At 43.7% G+C, this 23189-nt stretch overlaps 1 protein-coding gene across 4 annotated transcripts in view; it reads right to left on the reverse strand.

The window, feature by feature from the left end:
• The window catches only part of LOC117414065 (speriolin-like protein), a 53405-nt gene that overhangs the window by 544 nt on the left and 29672 nt on the right, over window positions 1–23189 (reverse strand). For all 4 annotated transcript variants that reach the window (XM_034023729.3, XM_059031976.1, XM_059031977.1 and 1 more), the window contains one exon: window positions 20753–20904. In XM_034023729.3, the coding sequence (XP_033879620.2) occupies window positions 20753–20904 (152 nt within the window). The remainder of the gene's footprint in view (window positions 1–20752; window positions 20905–23189) is intronic.

The raw sequence follows: 23189 nt of genomic DNA on the forward strand, positions 1-23189 counted from the left end.
AAGTACTTTTATGCTTCTTGTAATTAATTTTGAAAAAAAAGTCAAAATGAACTTGAATTAGACAAATTTAGCACTCGCTTATTGTAATTGACTTCTTATAATATGAATTCACTTTACATGGATTTCCTGTTAGTGCAAATTATTATGGAACCCCCCACCCCGGGGAAGAAATATGTGAATAAAGCAATGTGACAGGGAGCTGGGTCGCTGGTTCCTGTGTATGTGTGTGTGTGATTTGGAGTAATCAGCTGCGAAGAGCCGCAGGAGGCTCGCCCTGAGCTGAGCTGATCGGGAGGTCCGGATTGGCTGGGGGGATGCTGTGCAGAAAAAAACTCAAAACTCAAAAAGTGGCTGTTCTAAGGCTCGGGGCTGCTGCAAGGCCATTGCTATACAGACAGGCGCTGAGTGAGAGCATGTTTGTTTACATCCAGGAGGGAAGTGTCCGCTCTGCAGGAACTACTACCACGGAACCCTTTAACTGCAACACAGGGCCTGTGAAGACGACTGCCCAGCCAGGACTGCCGGAATGGCCCAGAGTCACTGGGAGGCCAGGACTTCGGAAGCAACAGAACAGAAGTAGGTCAGCTATGGGGATGTGGATCCCAAAACAGTATAGAGAGGGTTACCGTAGGTTCCTGGAGCGGGACGTTCCTTTTAGTGGGACTAGCGCTCATCATTTTGTGTGGCAAACTTTTATTTTTAGCTTTGTTTTTGTTTTTATTTCTTTATTAAATGTGACACTAGGTCTACCATTGCTGGTACCCTAGTGCCAGTCCAGTGTTAAATTAAATCTGCGCACCTGAGCGGCGTATCAACACCAATGCTCTGTGTCTGTCAGTATTTTCCAGTGACTACCCACACATGTAACACTTCACCCTGTTACAAGCAAAATCACCCAAGATCGAACAGCTGAGTGCAAAGGATATTGGGAAATGTATTAACTTGCATCCAGATTAGCGCCTCTGTACTGTATTTTATATATTTATTTATTGCATTTATATAGCGCTTTTTGTACAAAAGTATCGCAAAGCACTGTACAGTACATAGCAGAAAAAAGAGCAAACGGCAATGCTTTTGTATAGCATGTCACAAATACCTCCCGTGTTCCTTTTGTTGACCCTACGAATAACCAGCAGCCCCGCATCCTGTGATCTCAGAGTGCGGTTTGGGAGATACAGTCAGTAACTCCTGCAAATAACTAGGTGCTAATCCATTCAGGGCCTTGTAAGTTAACAGCAAAATCTTAAAATCAATTCTATACTGCACAGGGGGCCAGTGTAAAGTGGCCAAAACAGGGGTAATATGTTCACTTTTCCTGGTTTTAGTCAGAATTCTAGTGGCGGTATTCTGAACAAGCTGCAAGCGGGATACCACACAATTTGGGATACCGAAAAAAAGTGCATTACAATAATCAATTCTAGATGAAACAAAAGCATGCATTAGTCTCTCGGCATCAGATACTGAAATAATTGGCTATATTTCTCAAATGGTAAAAAGATACTTCAGTAACTTCCCTAATATGTGTCTCAAATGATACATCAGGATCAAAGATGACCCCCAAATCCCACATTTCCTTTTAGTTGGTTCTGTGAGCCCACTAGCATAACCTCTGTTTTATCTGAATTCAACATAAGAAAATTCTGTGACATCTAATGCTTGATGTCTGTAAGGAAAAGTGGCGGAGTGTCCCGCCCCTATGTATTATTATTTGTATTTTTGTTTGCGGCGCGGAGAAAAGCGCCGCGCCAGAGTATAAGAACCTGCAGCTGTCCGTGCTGCAGGGTGGAGTGTACAGAGGAGAGTACGGGGAGCGGAGAGAGAGAGAGCGAGGAGAAATAACGACGTTTAAAAACGACTGCTAAACAGTATTTGTTTATTCGTTTGGCCCTTGTGCCTTTTTGTTTTCTGTTTTGTTGTTTGTTTAAATCTTTCATTTTGTTTTGTTTGTTAATAAATCCAGCTGAGTGCCATAGCATTCAGCTTCACCCGCCCATCCATTGTTGTGATTCAGTTACTTCCTGATCCGTGACGTCACCACACCTCACCACTGCGAGCCAGCCTGCCACATATGGTGTCCTGCGTGGGACAAACAACGCCTCCAGGAGCCGGACCAGGAAAAGACGTTTTTTTGTTTTTTTCAAAAAGTGTTTTTTTTTTGTGTTTGTTTGGAAAAAAAAAAAATGGGAAGAAAAAGGGGAGGAGAGAGGAATGGCCAGCCCCCACAACAGAGCGACAGTGGAAGCCAGAGGATGGATCCTGAGCTCCGACCATGGGATCTCGCATGGTGGGTACAAAGGGAGGACTCCATGGAGGAGTGGTGTACGTACTGCCATCGATTTGGGCATGAGGAGGAAAGCTGCCCAGAGGTCGACCGGGACACAGATGAGGAAAGGGATGAGCCCGAAGTCCTGTTGTGTCCAGCGCCCAGAAGGGGGGAGCGCGAGCATCCAGCGCCCAGAAGGGGGGAGCGCATGCATCCAGCGCCCAGAAGGGGGGAGCGCGTGGATCCAGCGCCCAGAAGGGGGGAGCCTGTGCATCCAGCGCCCAGAAGGGGGGAGCCCGTGCATCCAGCGCCCAGAAGGGGGGAGCCCATGCATCCAGCGCCCAGAAGGCGGGAGCCCGTGCATCCAGCGCCCAGAAGGGGGGAGCCCGTGCATCCAGCGCCCAGAGGGGGGGAGCCTGTGCATCCAGCACCCAGAAGGGGGGAGCCCATAGGTCCAGAACCTAGGCCTCCAGGAGCAGAGCAGCGGGAGCTGCCTCTCTCCGCCACCTCCACCGCTTCCACCACCAGGAGCAGAGCAGTGGGAGCTGCCTCTGCTTCCGCCACCTCCACCACCAGGAGCAGAGCAGCAGGAGCTGCCTCTATCTCCACCACCACTAGGGGCAGAGCAGCAGGAGCTGCCTCTGCCTCCGCCACCTCCACCGCCAGGAGCAGAGCAGCAGGAGCTGCCTCTGCCTCCTCCACCAGCAGAGGGTGAATGCCTGCTGGTTCTGCCTCAACCGCCGTGGGAGGACTGCTTGCCCCTCCCACCTCCACCAGCAGAGCGTGAATGCCTGCTGGTTCTGCCTCAATCGCCGTGGGAGGACTGCTTGCCCCTCCCACCTCCACCAGCAGAGGGTGAATGCCTGCTGGTTCCGTCTCAAGCGCTGTGGGAGGACTGTTTACCGCTCCCAGCTCCACCAGCAGAGGGTGAATGCCTGCTGGTTCCGCCTCAGCCGCCGTGGGAGGACTGCTTGCCCCTCCCAGCTCCACCAGCAGAGGGTGAATACCTGCTGGTTCCATCTCCACCTCCACCAGCAGAGAGTGAATACCTGCTGGTTCCACATCCACCGTCATGGGAAGGACTGCTCCTGCCCTGCCTCGCACCGCCCAAGGATGCCTGCTTTGCACCGGCCAAGGATGCCTGTTGCGCCGCATCGCCCGGGGCTGCCTGTTGCTCCGCATCGCCTGGGGCTGCCTGTTGCTCCGCATCGCCTGGGGCTGCCTGTTGCTCCGCATCGCCTGGGACTGCCTGTTGCTCCGCATTGCCTGGAGAGCCACCAGTTACAGGGTACGAGGGAGAAGTGGAGCTCCCGCTGCCGCCTCCATGGCCAGGGGCTCCCCTCCCGAGTTTGCCTCCCGAGGGTCCGCTGCTGCTGCTGCTGCCGTCGCCTCCCGAGGGTCCGCTGCTGCTGCTGCCGTCGCCTCCCGAGGGTCCGCTGCTGCTGCCGCCGTCGCCTCCCGAGGGTCCGCTGCTGCTGCCACCGTCGCCTCCCGAGGGTCCGCTGCTGCTGCCGTCGCCTCCCGAGGGTCCGCTCCTGCTGCCGAAGGTCTGCAGCTTCTGCCGTCGCCTCCCGAGGGTCCTGTTTTGCCTGGGGTCGCTACCAGTCCTGCCATGCGGCAGGAAATACTGTGGCTGGAGCCCCATGAAGGGCAGCTGCCAGCCATGAAGAAGGGGGGGGGTGGTCAGGAGACCAGCTCCCCCGCAGCAATTTCGCTGCAGGAGAAAGGGTGGCCGGAGCCCCACGAAGGGGAGCTGCCGGCCATGAAGAAGGGGGGGCAGGTCTGGAGACTACCCCCAAAATTTTTCTGGCCAGAGGAGCCGGCCTGTGCGTGGTCCACTGGGACGCTACAGTTGTTGGGGTGGGAGGAGGACATCCCGCCATGGCCGCCCCCGGAGACAACTTGCTTCCCCTGTTCCTGGGCCGGGACTGCTAGCCGGGACTTTAGGGAATAAGGGGGGGAGGTGGCCGAAAAGGCCATGTGTGGCCCTTGTGCCTTTTTGTTTTCTGTTTTGTTGTTTGTTTAAATCTTTCATTTTGTTTTGTTTGTAAATAAATCCAGCTGAGTGCCATAGCATTCAGCTTCAACCGCCCATCCATTGTTGTGATTCAGTTACTTCCTGGTCCATGACGTCACCACACCTCACCACTGCGAGCCAGCCTGCCACAGGCAAGTAGCTAATAACACCCAGGCAGAAGAAATTCCTGGATTTAGGGACAAATATAGCTGGGTATCATCAGCATAGCAATGAAAGTTCACTCCTTGTCTGTGGATAATGTCATCTAACAGTAGCATATACAGTGCCTTGCGAAAGTATTCAGCCCCCTTGAACTTTGCGACCTTTTGCCACATTTCAGGCTTCAAACATAAAGATATGAAACTGTAATTTTTTGTGAAGAATCAACAACAAGTGGGACACAGTCATGAAGTGGAACGAAATTTATTGGATATTTCAAACTTTTTTAACAAATAAAAAACTGAAAAATTGGGCGTGCAAAATTATTCAGCCCCTTTACTTTCAGTGCAGCAAACTCTCTCCAGAAGTTCAGTGAGGATCTCTGAATGATCCAATGTTGACCTAAATGACTAATGATGATAAATAGAATCCACCTGTGTGTAATCAAGTCTCCGTATAAATGCACCTGCACTGTGATAGTCTCAGAGGTCAGTTTAAAGCGCAGAGAGCATCATGAAGAACAAGGAACACACCAGGCAGGTCCGAGATACTGTTGTGGAGAAGTTTAAAGCCGGATTTGGATACAAAAAGATTTCCCAAGCTTTAAACATCCCAAGGAGCACTGTGCAAGCGATAATATTGAAATGGAAGGAGTATCAGACAGACCACTGCAAATCTACCAAGACCTGGCCGTCCCTCTAAACTTTCAGCTCATACAAGGAGAAGACTGATCAGAGATGCAGCCAAGAGGCCCATGATCACTCTGGATGAACTGCAGAGATCTACAGCTGAGGTGGGAGACTCTGTCCATAGGACAACAATCAGTCGTATACTGCACAAATCTGGCCTTTATGGAAGAGTGGCAAGAAGAAAGCCATTTCTTAAAGATATCCATAAAAAGTGTCGTTTACAGTTTGCCACAAGCCACCTGGGAGACACACCAAACATGTGGAAGAAGGTGCTCTGGTCAGATGAAACCAAAATCGAACTTTTTGGCAACAATGCAAAACGTTATGTTTCGCGTAAAAGCAACACAGCTCATCACCCTGAACACACCATCCCCACTGTCAAACATGGTGGTGGCAGCATCATGGTTTGGGCCTGCTTTTCTTCAGCAGGGACAGGGAACATGGTTAAAATTGATGGGAAGATGGATGGAGCCAAATACAGGACCATTCTGGAAGAAAACCTGATGGAGTCTGCAAAAGACCTGAGACTGGGACGGAGATTTGTCTTCCAACAAGACAATGATCCAAAACATAAAGCAAAATCTACAATGGAATGGTTCACAAATAAACATATCCAGGTGTTAGAATGGCCAAGTCAAAGTCCAGACCTGAATCCAATCGAGAATCTGTGGAAAGAACTGAAAACTGCTGTTCACAAATGCTCTCCATCCAACCTCACTGAGCTCGAGCTGTTTTGCAAGGAGGAATGGGCAAAAATTTCAGTCTCTCGATGTGCAAAACTGATAGAGACATACCCCAAGCGACTTACAGCTGTAATCGCAGCAAAAGGTGGCGCTACAAAGTATTAACTTAAGGGGGCTGAATAATTTTGCACGCCCAATTTTTCAGTTTTTTATTTGTTAAAAAAGTTTGAAATATCCAATAAATTTCGTTCCACTTCATGACTGTGTCCCACTTGTTGTTGATTCTTCACAAAAAATTACAGTTTCATATCTTTATGTTTGAAGCCTGAAATGTGGCAAAAGGTCGCAAAGTTCAAGGGGGCTGAATACTTTCGCAAGGCACTGTATAATGTGATATCTTGTAACAATTGTAAGTCGCCCTGGATAAGGGCGTCTGCTAAGAAATAAATAATAATAATAATAATAATAATAATAATGAAAACAGCAAGGGACCTGGAATGGAGCCCTGTGGAACATCACAGACAACTTCCGATAATGCCGATTTTACCTCCCCAATAGAGATGAACTGAAACCTATCAGAAAGATAAGATTTGAACCAGGATAGGACAAGGCCAGACAGTGCTACTGTGCTTTCAAGATGATTCAGTAGGATGGAATGGTCTACAGTATCAAAGGCAGCACTTAGATCAAGAAGAATTAAAACTGATGGAAAGCCCGAGTCACAGCTTATCAGCAGATCGTTCACAACTCTGACAAGGGCTGTCTCGGTGCTATGTGCAGCACGAAAACCAGACTGAAACTTCTCCAATATACCATTGAGAGTTAAAACTTTTTGTAATTGAATTGCAACAACTGTCTCACAGTACATTTAAATGTATAAGAATGGTAGGTTGGAGAGGACTTTAGGGTCCAAATTGTGTTTCTTGAGCATAGGCTTTACCACAGCTACCTTAAGTGCTGAGGGAACTATACTGGAGGAAAGTGAACCATTTCTAATTTTTAAAATGTGGGTATTAATAACACCAAGAACATCTTATAATAGTTTTGTAGGAATAGGATCAAGAGAGCATGTTCAGGGACTCCTAATCCAGATTAGCGCCTCTGTACTGTATTTTAGTGCTGACATAATAATTAATCTTATGATGCATTTCAGTTTGTCATAGACTCATGCATCAATGCCGTTTCCATGAACTAGTGCAAAAATGTGCACTATCCTAGCAGACAAAAGTGGAGGTGTTGAAAGCAGTGGATAATGCTCCACCATACAAGAAAAAGAAAGATGTTGCTACAGATTATAACATGCCTGCAAACACTTTGTCAACCAATCTGAAAAATCTGGACACAATAATACCACAGAACAGCAAACTGTGGATGCATGTTGGCAGCGTTTTTTTTTCAGATTGGTTCAATACCTGATGGTGAGGACGCCTTGCTTTTATGGTTTCAAAATGCCTGTGATCAGAATGGGACATGCAGGTTTCAAGGGCTGTTCATTTGCAATGTATACTTTTGCAATGCAAATTCACTTACAACTGTATTTTCAATAAAATTATTTTCTGTTTTATATGTGTAATTAATTTGTAGATTTTATTTTTCACTTTGACATTATGAACTTTTTTTGTGTTGATCAGGGGCAAAAACTCCTAATTAAATCCATTTTGATTCCATGTTGTAACACAATAAAATGTGGAAAAGTCCAAGGGGGGTGAATACTTTTGAGAGCCACTGTAAATGTATAATTCTTTTCATTGTTCTGTAATTGAAATTTGATTTCAGTGTTACTGTAACTTCAATAAAAACATGACAAGATGCATCTGGCTTAGACTCCTCATAATAGGAATTACCAATAATAAAAAGAAAACTGCTGGACCCTTTTAATCCGTATTAACTGTATTGGGTCATTCCATGTCAAGTCATCCAGAAATTCCCACCTCAAGATTTAGAGTTTGCTTATGTTATGTCTAGTGAAAGATACAGGTCAGGTATGAAACCAGGCCAAATATTTAAGCTCAATGATGAAGATTTACTGACATTTTAAATGCCACTTTGAGGGCCTCAAAATTAATCCAAAACGAGACTCATTTCAAGTTTAGCCCGCTCTCACCCCCCCACCACTAATGGGGGTGCATCTCAGTAAATATTGATCTTAAATATTTGGCCTGGTTTCATACCTGATCTGTATCTTCCACTACACATAATATAAGCAAACTCTAAATCTTGAGGTGGGAATCTCCTGGATTTTGGTTGAGTTGACATGAAATGACCCATACAGAAGAAACATTTACCCAGTGGGTCACAGCCTTTAAAAGAAAAGACTCGTGCGCTGTACTGGTCCTTGGCCTATGATCAGGCTTTCGAGTATAGCATCCCAAAAACACAGCGCTGGTGACATCAAAAGGGCTGTATTGGTGGATGCACATCACCTTTGAATTAACAAATGTACTAGGAAACCTTCCAATGCTTCATGGAAAAAAACTGATGCAAGACTGTGACAGGATGGTCAAGTAGTGACAACAGGATGTGGAGTAGTGGTTAGGGCTCTGGCCTCTTGACCGGAGGGTTATGGGTTCAATCCCCGGTGGGGACACTGCTGCTGTACCCTTGAGCAAGGCACTTTACCTAGATTGCTCCAGTAAAAACTCAACTGTATAAATGGGTAATTGTATGTAAAAAATAATGTGATATCTTGTAACAATTGTAAGTCGCCCTGGATAAGGGCGTCAGCTAATAAATAAATAATAATAATGCGCCGTTTATTTAAATACCCAAGATTGGTTTTTGAACAAAAACACTTGCTCACAGAGCAAAATAAAAAAAATAACCAAAACAAACACAAACAGCCAATACAGGTCAGGCTGGGCAAATGCTGTCACTGATCCTGTATATTTAATCTATAACAAAAACAATGTAAAAAAACAAATTAGAAAAATGCAACAGCCGTTTAAAGGGGTGATTTCAAACACAAAAGTCCAAGTTAGGAGAAGCATTTGGGCCAATCTTGTCAAGCATCAAGCAAATAGATACAAATGGAAAGGTGCTGGGGCCCAAGATTCACACAATTCTTGCTTCTAACTTGGCGCCTTTTTTTGATCGCTTCGCTCCAGTTTATCGCTCCACTTCAAATGCTCTTTGTATGACTTGAAGTGACTGAGACACACACTCCCACACTGAGACACACACACACTGAGGCGCACACACACACACTGAGACACACTCACACACTGACACACATACACTGAGACACACACACAGTGGCACATACACACACTGAGACACACACACATACTGAAACACACACTCTGAGACACAGACACACTGAAACACACACACTGACACACACACACCGAGACACACATACACTGAGAAACACACACTACAACACACAGTCTCAGTGTGTGTGAGTGTGTCTGTGTGTGTGAGTGTGTGTCTCAGTCACTTCAAGTCATACAAAGAGCATTTCAAGTGGTTTGAACTTGCAACATGACGTTCTTGAAGAGCACATGACCTTAGCCTGCTGCGCCACTGCGCATTTCAAGTGGAGCGAAGCGATCAAAAAAAGGCGCCAAGTTAGAAGCAAGAATTGTGTGAATCTTGGGCCCCAGCACCTTTCCAATTGTGCCTATTTGCTTGATGCTTGACAAGATTGGCCTAATTGCTTCTCCTAACTTGGACTTTTGTGTTTGATATCACCCCTTTAAACGGCTGTTTTTCTAACTTGTTTTTTTACATTGACAATGTTTTTGTTATAGATATCACTTCTTTTTTTACTTCATCAAATAATGAATAAAGCGAGGGAAACATATTTGAGAATGTATATGGTACATAGACAGACAGACATTACAAGAGAGTAATAAGTAGAGTAATATAAGAGAAATGAGAAAAGATTTGAAAGTAAAATAATGGTAGAAGGGACTTTTGGACAGTATTGAATGTGTAAACATTGTATTCTTATAGTTGCATGAGTGGTGAAAACAACATGTCTATTTTGGTAGGTATTGATATATTGATATTTACGTAGTGTGGAAGACTCGCACCACTCACGGGTTCATGCCCCTTTAAAAATACGACCCAACACACAGGAATTGATTTTCTTGTGCTTGACGCGCTATATTTTAATAAACACAAAATAAACACCTAGCTCCGTTAGGAGCGCTGACTAAACAGGTTATTCCGACTAACTCGCAGGACGGCTAAGCCGTTTACCTGCTGAACACAAAACACACTTTTCTTACGACTCACTTTTTATGTCTTCCTCACGACTGCTAGGAAGCAGAACACCTCTCCTGCCTCCTTCTCCTTAGCAGCCTCCAATAATCTAACTGCCTGTCCTTTATACCCTGCACCTGGTCCCAATTCCCAATTACCGCCCAGGTGCAGGGGATAATTAAACAATAAAACAGTTAAAACAATGAAACAATTAAATTAAATTAAACAATTAAACAAAACGTGCCTACGCACATGTTTTCCTTAGGGAGGCTTTAACCCCCTCCCTGCTGTCTCACAGTAGGTACAAAACTTCAATGTTATAAATGGTTCAAAAGGTACATATACATGTCCGTGCTAAAGGGTAGTATACTAACACATTTTAATGCTGAAAAAAAACATTATTCTCCTTGATATAGTGGTGTTATGAACTTAGGCTAAGGCATTTGATCTCTTCATAAAAGGACATATACATTTCATTTGCATTTCTTGACCATGGTTTGACTTCAATAAGTGCATCATTTGCATGCACTCATTTTCCAGTAGCACCCACATCAAGAACAGACACATAGTGTCCTGAAGTAACATCCTGTCCTTGGTGTATGATAATGGAATCTAATTGGTAATTCCTGTTGTCCACAGTAATTGTGCTCTTCTGCACAGCAGTAAGCATTGTGTCACTTTGTAACGGTCCCGTCTGGTTTGGTTTCCCATGATTTCCATTACACGAGAGTAGATGTTAAAACTTCATGCTGATTTGAACTCGGCTATCGCCAAGATAAGCACCAACTAAGACGTAGCTTTACAGTAAACTAATGTGATCCATATGTGTCTCCATCCATTTACGTTTCCTTCCATATGATGATGTAGATATCCTTCTGTCTGGTGTTAATGGCTGAAGTGTAATGCTGGCTCCAGGGATCAGCTTATTTTGCCTCCCTGGCGCATCAGCACACACAACGGCTGCGATGCTGGCTCCGGGGATCAACCAAAGTGCGGCCTCCCCAGCGCATCAGCATGATAACCGTCTGGATTGAGCTAAGTAGGGTACATCTCTGGGGTTTTCAAGTGTGCACCTTCCATCCTCAGTGTTTCGTCGACTAGCCCACGACACCTCAAGAGGGCTCGACGGTGATTCTGGCGTCCCAGCATCACCCCCCTCCGTCCCCCACTCAACTCAGCCCAGCTTACTTACCTGTCCCCAGCCAGAATCTTTCCGTCTCAACCACAGCCAGTTGCTACTCCTCTCTGCTGCTTCAGATAAGTTCTTCACTGTGCGACGCAACTCTTGGCCACTGAATCCGACGTCTCTGAGAAACCGGGTTGTAGAGTGTGCCACAAATCCTCGACAACCCACTTCCACTGGGTAAACCCGAACTCTCCATCCTCGCTGTTCCGCTTCAGTGGCTAGTTGAGCATACCGCAGTTTCTTCCTCTCATACGCCTCATCTACAGCATCCTCCCATGGCACTGTTAACTCTACCAGGTGGACGTGCTGATCCAGACCACAAGACAATATCTGGTCGAAGGTCAGTGGTGACAATCTCAGGTGGAAAAATAAGCCGTTGACCAACATCTGCCAGCATTTTCCAGTCTCTAGCAGCTTCCAGTTGTCCTGGGCGAGGACTGGTTTTAACACCTTTTCTTGGTGGTTGCTCTCCTGGGCGGAGGAATGTTGTCTTTTGTGTGTAATGTTTTGATGGACCTGGTGGCAACTTATTGGTCATGTTACGCTTGTCTTCCAATGCTAAGGCCAAACATCGCAGCACCTGGTCGTGGCATCAAGTAAACCGTCCTTGGCTAAGAGCCACCTTACATCCTGTCAAAATGTGCCTTAATGTTGCAGGTGATGAACACAAAGGACATGAGGGATTCTCTCCTACCCAGAGGTTTAGGTTCTGTGGTGATGGGAGAACATCATATGTTGACCTGATGAGGAAACTGATCCTGCTCTGTTCCATTTACCATATGACTTGCCAGCCAATCTTGCGCTGTTCCACACTCTCCCATCTCATCCATTCTCCCTGCTTGGCCTGGGAAACGGTCTTTACGCACCTCATCCTCTCCTCCTGCTTTTGCACCTAGTTGACTACCAGCTTCCTCCGTTGAGCTGGGGCTGCTTTGTGCCATGTAGGAGGAGCTGAACTGAAACCAAGACCCCCTCTTCCATGCTGAACTTGCCCCATGATATCACCAATTCGAAGGGCAGCCTTTGCATCTTCCACAGCTTTCTTTGCCGCCCACTTTCTTCCAGTTTTCAACACAGGTGCTGCCTCCCTTACGCATTTATCGTGTGACTCTACTAATGTCATTTCCAGTCTGACCTTGGTGCACTTAAACTCCTCGGTTAGAGCAGAGACTGGTAGCTGCAGTATTCCTTTACCATAAAGTCCCACTCTGCTGAGGCAGCGTGGAACTCCCAACCATTTCCTGATGTATGAACTGATTAAAGCTTCCAGCTTCTCTACTGTTGTCAAAGAAACCTCGTACACAGTCAGTGGCCACAGCAACCTCGGCAGTAGACCAAACTGAAAGCACCAGAGTTTTAGTTTACCTGGTAGAGCGCAGCTGTCTATGCTCTTCAACCCTTCCACTGCTTGTTGTCTAACTTCTCCCACACGAACTGTGTCCTTTAGATCCCCGTCGTACCATCTCCCAAGACTCTTCACTGGCTTCTCAGACACTGTTGGTATTGCCTCACCATTAATGAAGAATGTTTTATCTACTACTTTGCCTTTAATTATAGAGATGCTCCTTGATTTAGTGGGCTTGAACTGCATTCGTGCCCATTCAATGTTATTGGTTAATTTGCCCAATAATCGATTAGTGCAGGCTACTGTTGTAGTCATGGTTGTCATGTCATCCATGTATGCTCGAATTGGTGGTAGTCGCATTCCAGAAGCCAAGCGCTCTCCTCCTACTACCCATTTTGATGCCCTAATGATTACTTCCATTGCCATGGTAAAAGCCAGTGGAGAAATGGTGCATCCTGCCATTATTCCAACCTCTAGGCATTGCCATGTAGTGCTGAATTCTGAAGTTGAAAAACTGAATTGCAAATCTCCAAAATAGGCTTTCACTAAATTTGTTATTGTCATCGGTACACTGAAAAAATCAAATGCTGCCCAAAGTAGTTCATGTGGCACTGAACCATATGCATTAGCCAAATCCAGGAATGTGACATGGAGCTCCTTCCTCTCCTTTTTAGCTGATTGAATTTGTTGCCAGATCACATTGATGTGTTCTAAGCAACCTGGGAAACCTGGAATGCCCGCTTTTTGTATTGAAGTGTCAATGAAGCAGTTCTTTAATAGGTAAGCTGACAATCTCTGAGCAATAATGCTGAAGAAAATCTTGCCTTCTACGTTTAATAGGGAAATGGGATGAAACTGACTGGTGCTTGTAGAATCTTTTTCTTTAGGTATAAAGACTCCACCTGCTCGGCGCCATGCTCTTGGTACAACCTGTTTTTCCCATGCCACTTTCATCAATTTCCACAGAATTCGTAGAACTCCTGAAGCACTCTTGTACACTCTGTACGGAACTCCATTAGGCCCTGGAGATGATGAAGCCCTTGCTTTTTTCACAGCTTGCTCTATTTCTTTCCACTTAGGTGCACAGTCCTTGGTATTCTGGTGGATTGATAGGTGGGATGTCTGACGGAATTGACATAGGCTCCTGCCTTTTTGAATCTGTATGTGTTTCCTCCAAATATCTCTCCAGCTCAACCTTAGATGCTTTTAGTGTGCCATTCTTCTCACTGGTGAATAACTTCTTTACAAATTTGAATGGGTCTTTATAAAAGTTAGCTCTCGCACGCTCCTTCTTTTTGTAGCGTTTCCGTAGGCGCTCAGCTCAATATCTTTTATGACCTTTTGTAAGAGATTGAGTCCCTCCTTCTGACTTTGTTCTGCTCTTCTCCATTGGTTCCTCAGCTGTCTCCTTTCTCTAACTAAGCGTTCAATCTCCTGCTGCCGTCTAGACTTTCCAGGAATAGTTTGTACTTTTTCCTTCCTTTTTTCAACTCCAAACCTCTCACTTCCATATGCGTAGATGATGTCCCCAAATTTATCCAGCTTCTTTTCAACTGTTCCACTTAATCTTTCCAATGCAACGCAGAGATCTGTGTTTACTGTGTCCCATGCAGTTTTCTCACAAGCTCTTGGCCATTTAACTCCAGGCTTGTGCCCTTTGAGGTTCTTTTCTCTTTTATGCTGGTTTGTCTGACCGGGTTCACAAGGATCATTAGGTTCATCACTAACTGTGTCCATGCAAGTCCTCCTCACATCTATGACAGGGGTGCTGATATCCTGCGAACTGTGGTTTGCTTCCTGTCGCTGGATTTCATTCGACTGACTTGACTGACTTCGTAAGAAGTACTGATCAATGCGAGGCCCTTGTCCCTTCTCCCTCAAGCATTTCATTCTCCCTTGATGAATCTTCAAACCCCTGACCGTTGTCGCCTTGCTCCAGCCGCAGACACAAACCTGGAGTTCCATGTCTTTGTTAACTGCAGATCTTGAACTAGTCTTTTGTGAAGTACTCTCCATACTCATATCCGTTTCCGTTCCTAAGTCGTAAGTCCAAAGCATAAGTTGGACTGCAATCAGTCTCCCTGCTGATTGAATAAGTTCATGTTTCATGATTGGAGAAGTTTTGCATTGCCTACATTTGCTACCAGGAATCATTGCCCATTTGTCATTTCTATAAATGAGTTCTTCCAAACACATGGAATCTGTACCAGCAGGTACATGTAGAGGATAAATATGCAACACCTCTCGGTTTGATGAGCAGTAGTTACATGTAGTACATAGAATGTCATGACTTATTGTGACTGAAACCATGCAAGATACTTCAGGACAAATTTCAGACAATTTGGTGAGAAACTCTGCAACATGTTGCTTCTCACCTCTATTGAAAGGTTCTCCTAAGAAGTGACAAATGTCCACAGTAGTTAGAGACACAGTGGATGGCAAATGATCCTATTTGTGAACAAAGCTCCTGATAGCCTCTTGTTGACTGTGTTTTAATGAATCCTTCAGAGGTTGCAAGTGGAGAAGGCACTGCAATGTTGCATTTGCATAGCATGAAGGTGAAATTCGGGTTGCTCAAGCCTCTGAATAGATTTGTAAGTGCAATGTTCTCTTAGAAGATTGAGGCTTTTGCTGTTCCTGAACATTAATGATGGCTCGGTGAATGAAATGCGCATGATCTTCTACCTTGTGTCCCTTGTGCGTGTTAGTCTCCTTCAAGCTTTTCAACTTCGGACAATAAAGCCCTCTGAGCCGATGGTAGTCTTCAACTGCAGTTTGACATGCGTAGATGCAGGTTGGGTCAAAGTTGATAAGGTGGATACCGCTTAAGGAAGTAACTGTGGAAAGTGCAATGAAACTTTGTCCATAGGAGAAAATGGAGTTACCACGATCCATCATAACTGTTTTTAGAGTCATCCTCTGACATTTGTGAATGGTGATTGCATGAGCACCAATGACTGGGAACTGCTCTCGAACAATGTAGACTCTATCCATGATTTCAAACTTTGATTATGAATGTTGAAAGGTATGGGTGACTCCATTGTTAAATTTGATGGTTACGGTTTTGAGCATACTTGTGTTTTCCAGATAGTAGGAAATTGATGAGACCAGTGGCAATGTCAATGTTCTTGCGAATTTGCTTAATACAAATGCAAATGTGATACATTTACTATCAAACTAAATACAAATGCAAATATGTGACAAATGCTAAATGGACTTCAAATACTTTCCCATACAACAAATGTTAATTTATTAACATGTATTTGGCAGAGGCCTTTATCCAAGGTGACATACAAGGAAAGCAGTTTATATAATAACAACATAAACACAGTAATCACGTAGTTCATAATAATTAACAGGTATGTACCAATATAGGAAGCAAGTTACATAAAACAGTGTTTCCCAGTCTTGGTCCTGAGGACCCAGTGTTTGCTGATTTGTGTTCCAACTGAGCTTTAAATTATGAATTGAACCTTCAATTGGATGAATAAAATGTCTAATCAGATCATTTGAATTATTTGTAAAAATGGCTGGCTGCACAGACCTCAATTAACACTAATATAGGACTACCTAATGTTAACTCAGGCAAGGTAGACCAAGATTAGTGCTGATCAGGGTTTGTGAAAGCAGCCAAAAGAGTTGGATATTTCAAGTTATTTCTAACATTGCATTAAGTCACTAATTGTTAGTTCAATTGGGGGATCAATTTAATAATTGAGAACTCAGTTGCAACACAAACAGCAGACACAGTTGGGCCCGCAGGACCAGGTTTGTGAAAACCTGACATCAATGATGAGATATATGTATATATTTATATATGTGTGGATTGCACAATTATTATTTTTACTTGTTTGTTATGTTTAATAAACATGAAGTTCTCAAAAGTGTCCTTTAGTTTGCATCTTTCAGGTTAATCAATTTTACCAGCAATACTGAAAAGTCTCTTTACTTTATTATGAGCATTGTTATTGAAAAGTGTTTAAAATTTAAATATTTTTGAAGCTTTCCCATGATTTGAAATTCAAATGCAAATTCTTATATTTCAGAATATACAAATACCAAATCAAATGCAAATAGTTCAGCAGATTGTATTTAAATTATTATTATTTATTTTTTAGTAAACACCCTTATCCAGGGCAACTTACAATTGTCACAATTATATTACATTATGTTTACATACAATTACCAATTTATCCAGTTGTTTATACTGAATCTAGGTAAAATACCTAGATGCAAACACTATTGCAGCAGCAAAGGTCATTCAAAATGATCTAGACAGCATTCAGAACTGGGCAGACACATGGCAAATGACATTTAATAGAGAAAAGTGTAAAGTATTGCATGCAGGCAATAAAAATGTGCATTATAAATATCATAAGGGGGATACTAAAATTGAAGAAGGGAACTATGAAAAAGACCTAGGAGTTTATGTTGACTCAGAAATGTCTTTATCTAGACAATGTGGGGAAGCTATAAAAAAGGCTCGGATATATTAAATCAAGGGAAGTGATGTTAAAACTTTACAATGCATTAGTAAGACCTCACCTAGAATATTGTGTTCAGTTCTGGTCACCTCTTTACAAAAAGGATATTGCTGCTCTAGAAAGAGTGCAAAGAAGAGCAACCAGAATTATCCCGGGTTTAAAAGGCATGTTGTATGCAGACAGGCTAAAAGAATTGAATCTATTCAGTCTTGAACAAAAAAGACTACGCGGCGATCTGATTCAAACATTCAAAATCCTAAAAGGTATAGACAGTGTCGACCCAGGGGACTTTTTTGACCTGAAAAAAAGCAACAAGGACCAGGGGTCACAAATGGAGATTAGATAAAGGGGCATTCAGAACAGAAAATAGGAGGCACTTTTTTACACAGAGAATTGTGAGGGTCTGGAACCAACTCCCCAGTAATGTTGTTGAAGCTGACACCCTGGGATCCTTCAAGAAGCTGCTTGATGAGATTCTGGGATCAATAAGCTACTAACAACCAAACGAGCAAGATGGGCTGAATGGCCTCCTCTCGTTTGTAAACTTTCTTATGTTCTTATGTTCTAACAGCAGTGTCCCTCATCCAGGATTGAACCCACAACCCTCCGGTCAAGAGTCCAGGTATAATGAGGTATAAACACTGCTGTTTAGGAATAGAGCACTTTTTTTTTACTGTACACACATTCCATTTACATACAAACGTTTCACACGTCTGTGGTTTTACAGACGAGGCTGAAGTTGTCTTCTTATTCGCCAGCTTCTCATTCACTTAGCTTCTTATTCGCTGGCTTTTAGTGCATAAATGTATTTGTCTACGTTGAAGAAGTAGCTTTGAATTTAACTGGTTAAATCACTCTGGGCCACCGATTTCTCTGCCGGTACCTGACAAGGGGCAACCCCTCTGCAAGCTACACCTGTATTTATCCCGGCCCAACGTGGTTTACTGGGGAAGAACAGCGGGTAAATATGCCACATATGCCAGTCGCTCAGCTTCTTATTTGCTCTTTATGTATCTACGTTGAATAAGTAGCCTTGCATTTAACAGGTTAAATCACGTCGGGCCGCTGATTTCTCTGCAGATACCTGGCGAGGGTCACCCCCACTGCAAACTACACCTGTATTTAGCCTGGCCCAATGTGGTTTACTGGGGCAGAACAGCGGGCAAACATGCTACATATGCCAATTGCTCAGCTTCTTATTCGCTCTTGTACTTTTTATATAGGTATATAAATGTCAATTGCTGTGGATTTAGACAAGGAAGCTACATGCCACTCTTGTGTGCAATTCCATTCTATGGTATCTACCAAACAAACAGGAAACTAGAAATTTTCAAACAGGAAATCGAAAATTTCTAGACTCAAGCAGCACCTTCAGGTTTTCAGCGAAAGCTGGTCAGGCTTGGATGTAAGCTTAAAAAATGAATGCATTTCAACAACTGCGCAGTGGCGCAGCGGGCTGAGGTCGTGTCCTCTTCAAAAACGTCATATTGCGTCATATTCAAACCACAGTATTTTTTTTTTTTTCCTGCGATATGTGCTGTTTTAAAACATAAACAATTTTTTAAATATAAATGGTGTGGATATCAAACTGCTTGCACACCCTGGTATGTTTTGACGTTGACCAACATGTGGAATCACACGATTGGTAGATGTCCAGTTATTTAGCTTTTCTGTTTGAATAGTCACTACACACCCTTAAAAAGTAGACGGAAGAGGAAGAAGAAGAAGGAGAATAACAATTTGACCTTAATTTTACAACTTATATCTCATTGTGTATAAGAGGTATGTACTTTTTTTTCACATTTGAGGTAAGAAAGTTTGATACTGGTACATATGGTAATTCTAAGTGATTTAGTTTTGCCGCTGCAACATGGTAAAAACAGCTAAACTCTTTGAGCTTATAGAGACTCGGTAGTTTCAAACAAGTTTTTCTAACTTGTATGAGGAACTACCGTTCACAGCCGGGTGCGCCTCCACTGAGCTCCTCTCAGTAGCATGTGCAAGGGCTTCTGAGGGGTGTCAGCCTTCTCCCTTTCCAGTTCTCTGGTCCGTGGTTCCTCCACTTCCGGTTCTCCGGTCCGTGGCTCCTCCACTTCCGGTTCTCCGGTCCGTGGCTCCTCCCCTTCTGGCTCTCGGGTCTGTGGCTCCTCCCCTTCTGGCTCTCGGGTCCGTGGCTCCTCCCCTTCTGGCTCTCGGGACGGCAGCTCCACCCCCTCTGGCTCTCGGGACGGCAGCTCCACCCCCTCTGGCTCTCGGGACGGCAGCTCCACTCCCTCTGGCTCTCGGGACGGCAGCTCCACCCCCTCTGGCTCTCGGGACGGCAGCTCCACCCCCTCTGGCTCTCGAACGACTGGGGCCTCTCCCATGTCTTCGGCCAGATACCCTAAAACCATCAGGGCGATTTCTTGGATGGACGCCGGGTGGTGTTGCCTTTCCCATTCATCCCACCTCCCTCTCGGCACCACAGGGCGTTGATGGCTAGGGGGAGGTCATTGAAGAGGTCCCCCTCTGGGTGTATCAACCAGTCCCAAATCTCCCAGGATGGGGGTGAACACAGTGGCAGTGGAGGTAGAGGGGTGGACACTGGTACCTGGGGTGGCAGTTGCTCCATTTCCTGGTCCTGGGAGTAGAAACATCCTACCCAGTTGTGGTCGTATTCCTCGCAGCGCCCACACCAGTCCACTGGTGGCACCTCTGGGCAGGATCTCCAGCGGTGGTCCTCCTTCCCACACCAGGAACACCAGGGGAAAAGGCTGGCTGGGTCCTCCAGCTGGGGTGGCAGCAGCTTTTGTTGCTGCTGCCGCTGCCTGCTTCTTCTGCTAATTTTTTATTTATTTTTTTCAAAAAAAACGCTCAGAAAAAAAATTTGCTAGTCACAAAAAAAAAAAAAGGAATCCTGCAGTAATGCTCTGAACCTCCTGGCGGCGCTATATCCCACTTCTGACACCAGATGTGACAGGATGGCGCAAAGGATGAGGCCCAGATACAGACTGCAGTTCAAACAAAATACTTTTATTAAATAAAAAAACACAAAATAAACAGGCACGAGGGCCAAACAAAAAGGTTCTTAAACACAAAGACAATAAACACAAAGTAAAACTTACAAAAAAATAAGGCTTCCAGGCTGAGCTTTGCCTTCACTGGATTGCAAAATGAACAAAAAACAGCACACAAAGAAAAACACCCTTGCTTCCTCAGCTACCTCTCTACTGAGGGGCTGAGGCCTCCTTTTATGTCAGGTGGCTGGGTGTTAATTGATTGATAATTGCTCCCACCTGATGCAATAAACCTGGGCAGGGAGGAGAATTTAACCCCATCCCTGCCAATATTTACAAGGGCAGAGCCCTGCTCTGCCACAGCGGCGCTTTTATCTGCGCCGCAAACAATAATACAAATAATAAAACACTGCCCAAATATATATATATAGGGGCGGGACATCTCTGTACTTGTTCTGTGATAGTATCTCTGTACAGTTGCGGCTGTGCTGATCCTGTACTTGTTCTGTGATAGCATCTCTGTACTTGTTCTGTGATAGTATCTCTGTACTTGTTCTGTGATAGTATCTCTGTACTTGTTCTGTGATAGTATCTCTGTACAGGAGCGGCTGTGCTGATCCTGTACTTGTTCTGTGATAGCATCTCTGTACTTGTTCTGTGATAGTATCTCTGTACAGGAGCGGCTGTGCTGATCTGTACTTGTTCTTTGATAAGATCTCCTTACCTGTTGTATCTTCTCAGGAATGTTTGAAACGGTGTATCCATACAGCCGTGTTGTCCCCGGAAACACCAGAGCTAAGATCCTCCTGTCCAGCTGGAAAGCAATCTCTCCCACCACTCGGCCGTCCTTCTCCTCGTTTGGAAACATTTTCATACCTGAGGCAACAACAGAACAGTTTATAATCTCTGCACAAGCACCGCAGGGGTGTCGTGTAAGCAGAATGACACCTGCATTGTTAATGTTCCTGAAATCTGATGTTAAAACAAATGATCACAAAGCTGTTTTTATTTGACAACATCAAACATCAAAAGTTACACAGAATTTTAGCTGCTATGAACTGATTTTGAAAGCTATATATTTGAAAAAGATGGCGTCCTCTTTCTATTTTATATTGTTAAAATGTAACAGATTGAAGTTCATGGCTAAACCTTTTAAGTCCATGAAACACCAACTAACTTTTTTTCTGATAACTTAGGAAGCAACACTTTGCACACTGTAGTTGTACATTGCACTGTAGAAACCCCTGCATGGTCACAGTTTGCACACTGTAGTTGTACATTGCACTGTAGAAACCCCTGCATGGTCACAATTTGATTTGCCCCTACAGTGGAAGGACCTCCAGGGTAATGTCGAAATGTGCAGCATTAGTGGCACCAGAGGCTCTCAGTACAACTGGGTTTAGTTCCAGTGCTGAATGTTTTAAAACCTAGTGCATCCCCATGTAAAGTGTGTGAAGGTATGGTAGTGTTTGTAGGTGACATTGTAAAGCAATTTTGACTAAGTTAATACTGTAGTTCAAGTAACAACAAAACAACTTTGATTTGATATAGTTACTGAAATTGCTTAAGATACCTCCTGCACAAATACGTTCCCAGAAACAGTTGTTTGAAAGTTGTCTGATTGTTATACTGGCTTTAGTCATATGCAGATATAAAGTGTAAGTATCTTCTGTTTCATACAAATCTGTATATTATAGTGAGTGAGGCAAAAAGAGGTTAGTTCATGTTTTCAGGACCAGGCGTTTTTCAGTGGGATGCTCCCGCAGGACCTCTCTTCCTATAAAAATTCACTAAAAAATATATTTTTTACAGTAGCATCTTGGAAATGGTGTCATTTTTTTAGAACACTGGGGAACTTTATTACTTCAGAAACCATGCAAACTTTTATTGTTTTTTTTTTTAATTAAGTATTTTTATTATGTATTCTGTTTAGAGATACATGTATAAAAACGTTTTGTACTATAACCCGAGGGACCTTACAATACTTCCTGAAAGTTTTGTTGAAAACTATTGATGTTTGGGCAAATTACAAGACAGTGTTTCACCTGAGTGATTGCAATGACATAATACACGTTTATTGTCAGGGTCTTTATAAGCAGTAATGGACACTACTCTTGATTTATTTTTTCAAAATAAATATTTATAAATAAAATAATAGTTATTCATTCCATTATTATCAGTAATAAGGAAAAAAAACGTACCTGATACATTTAGTTCATGAAATAGTATATGCTTATATCCACTCGTTTCTTGATATTTATAAATGTTATAAAATATATATATTAAAACACATGAGACAATAAATGTCCTAATATAATTATACGTCAAATAAGAACATAAGAAAGAGGAGGCCATTCGCCCCATCTTGCTCGTTTGGTTTTTTGTAGCTTATTGATCCCAGAATCTCATCAAGCAGCTTCTTGAAGGATCCCAGGGTTTCAGCTTCAACAACATTACTGGGGAGTTGGTTCCAGACCCTCACAATTCTCTGTGTAAAAAAGTGCCTCCTATTTTCTGTTCTGAATGCCCCTTTATCTAATCTCCATTTGTGACCCCTGGTCCTTGTTTCTTTTTTCAGGTCAAAAAAGTCCCCTGGGTCGACATTGTCAATACCTTTTAGAATTTTGAATGCTTGAATCAGATCACCGCATAGTCTTCTTTGTTCGAGACTGAATAGATTCAATTCTTTGAGCCTGTCTGCATACAACATGCGTTTTTAAGCCCGGGATAATTCTGGTCGCTCTTCTTTGCACTCTTTCTAGACCAGCAATATCCTTTTTGTAACGAGGTGTCCAGAACTGAACACAATATTCTAGATGAGGTCTTACTAATGCATTGTAAAGTTTTAAAATTACTTCCCTTAATTTAAATTCAACACTTTTCACAATATATCCGAGCATCTTGTTGGCCTTTTTTAAACATTGAAAACATTTCTGAGTCAACATAAACGCCTAGGTCTTTTTCATAGATTCCTTCTTCAATATCACTATCTCCCTGTTAACATGATGGCTGCAGTGCGTAGCTGCGGTGACGTCACAGACCAGGAACACAAAACCAAAACAATGAATGGCAGGGCAAAACTGAAACGCTACAGCGTTCAGTTATTTTATTAAATCATAAACCAGTGTTTGCTCCAGGACTTACAGACTGAGGGTCAATGT

This window comes from Acipenser ruthenus, chromosome 10 (genome assembly GCF_902713425.1).
Source record: "Acipenser ruthenus chromosome 10, fAciRut3.2 maternal haplotype, whole genome shotgun sequence".
In the NCBI taxonomy this organism is placed as follows: domain Eukaryota; kingdom Metazoa; phylum Chordata; class Actinopteri; order Acipenseriformes; family Acipenseridae; genus Acipenser; species Acipenser ruthenus.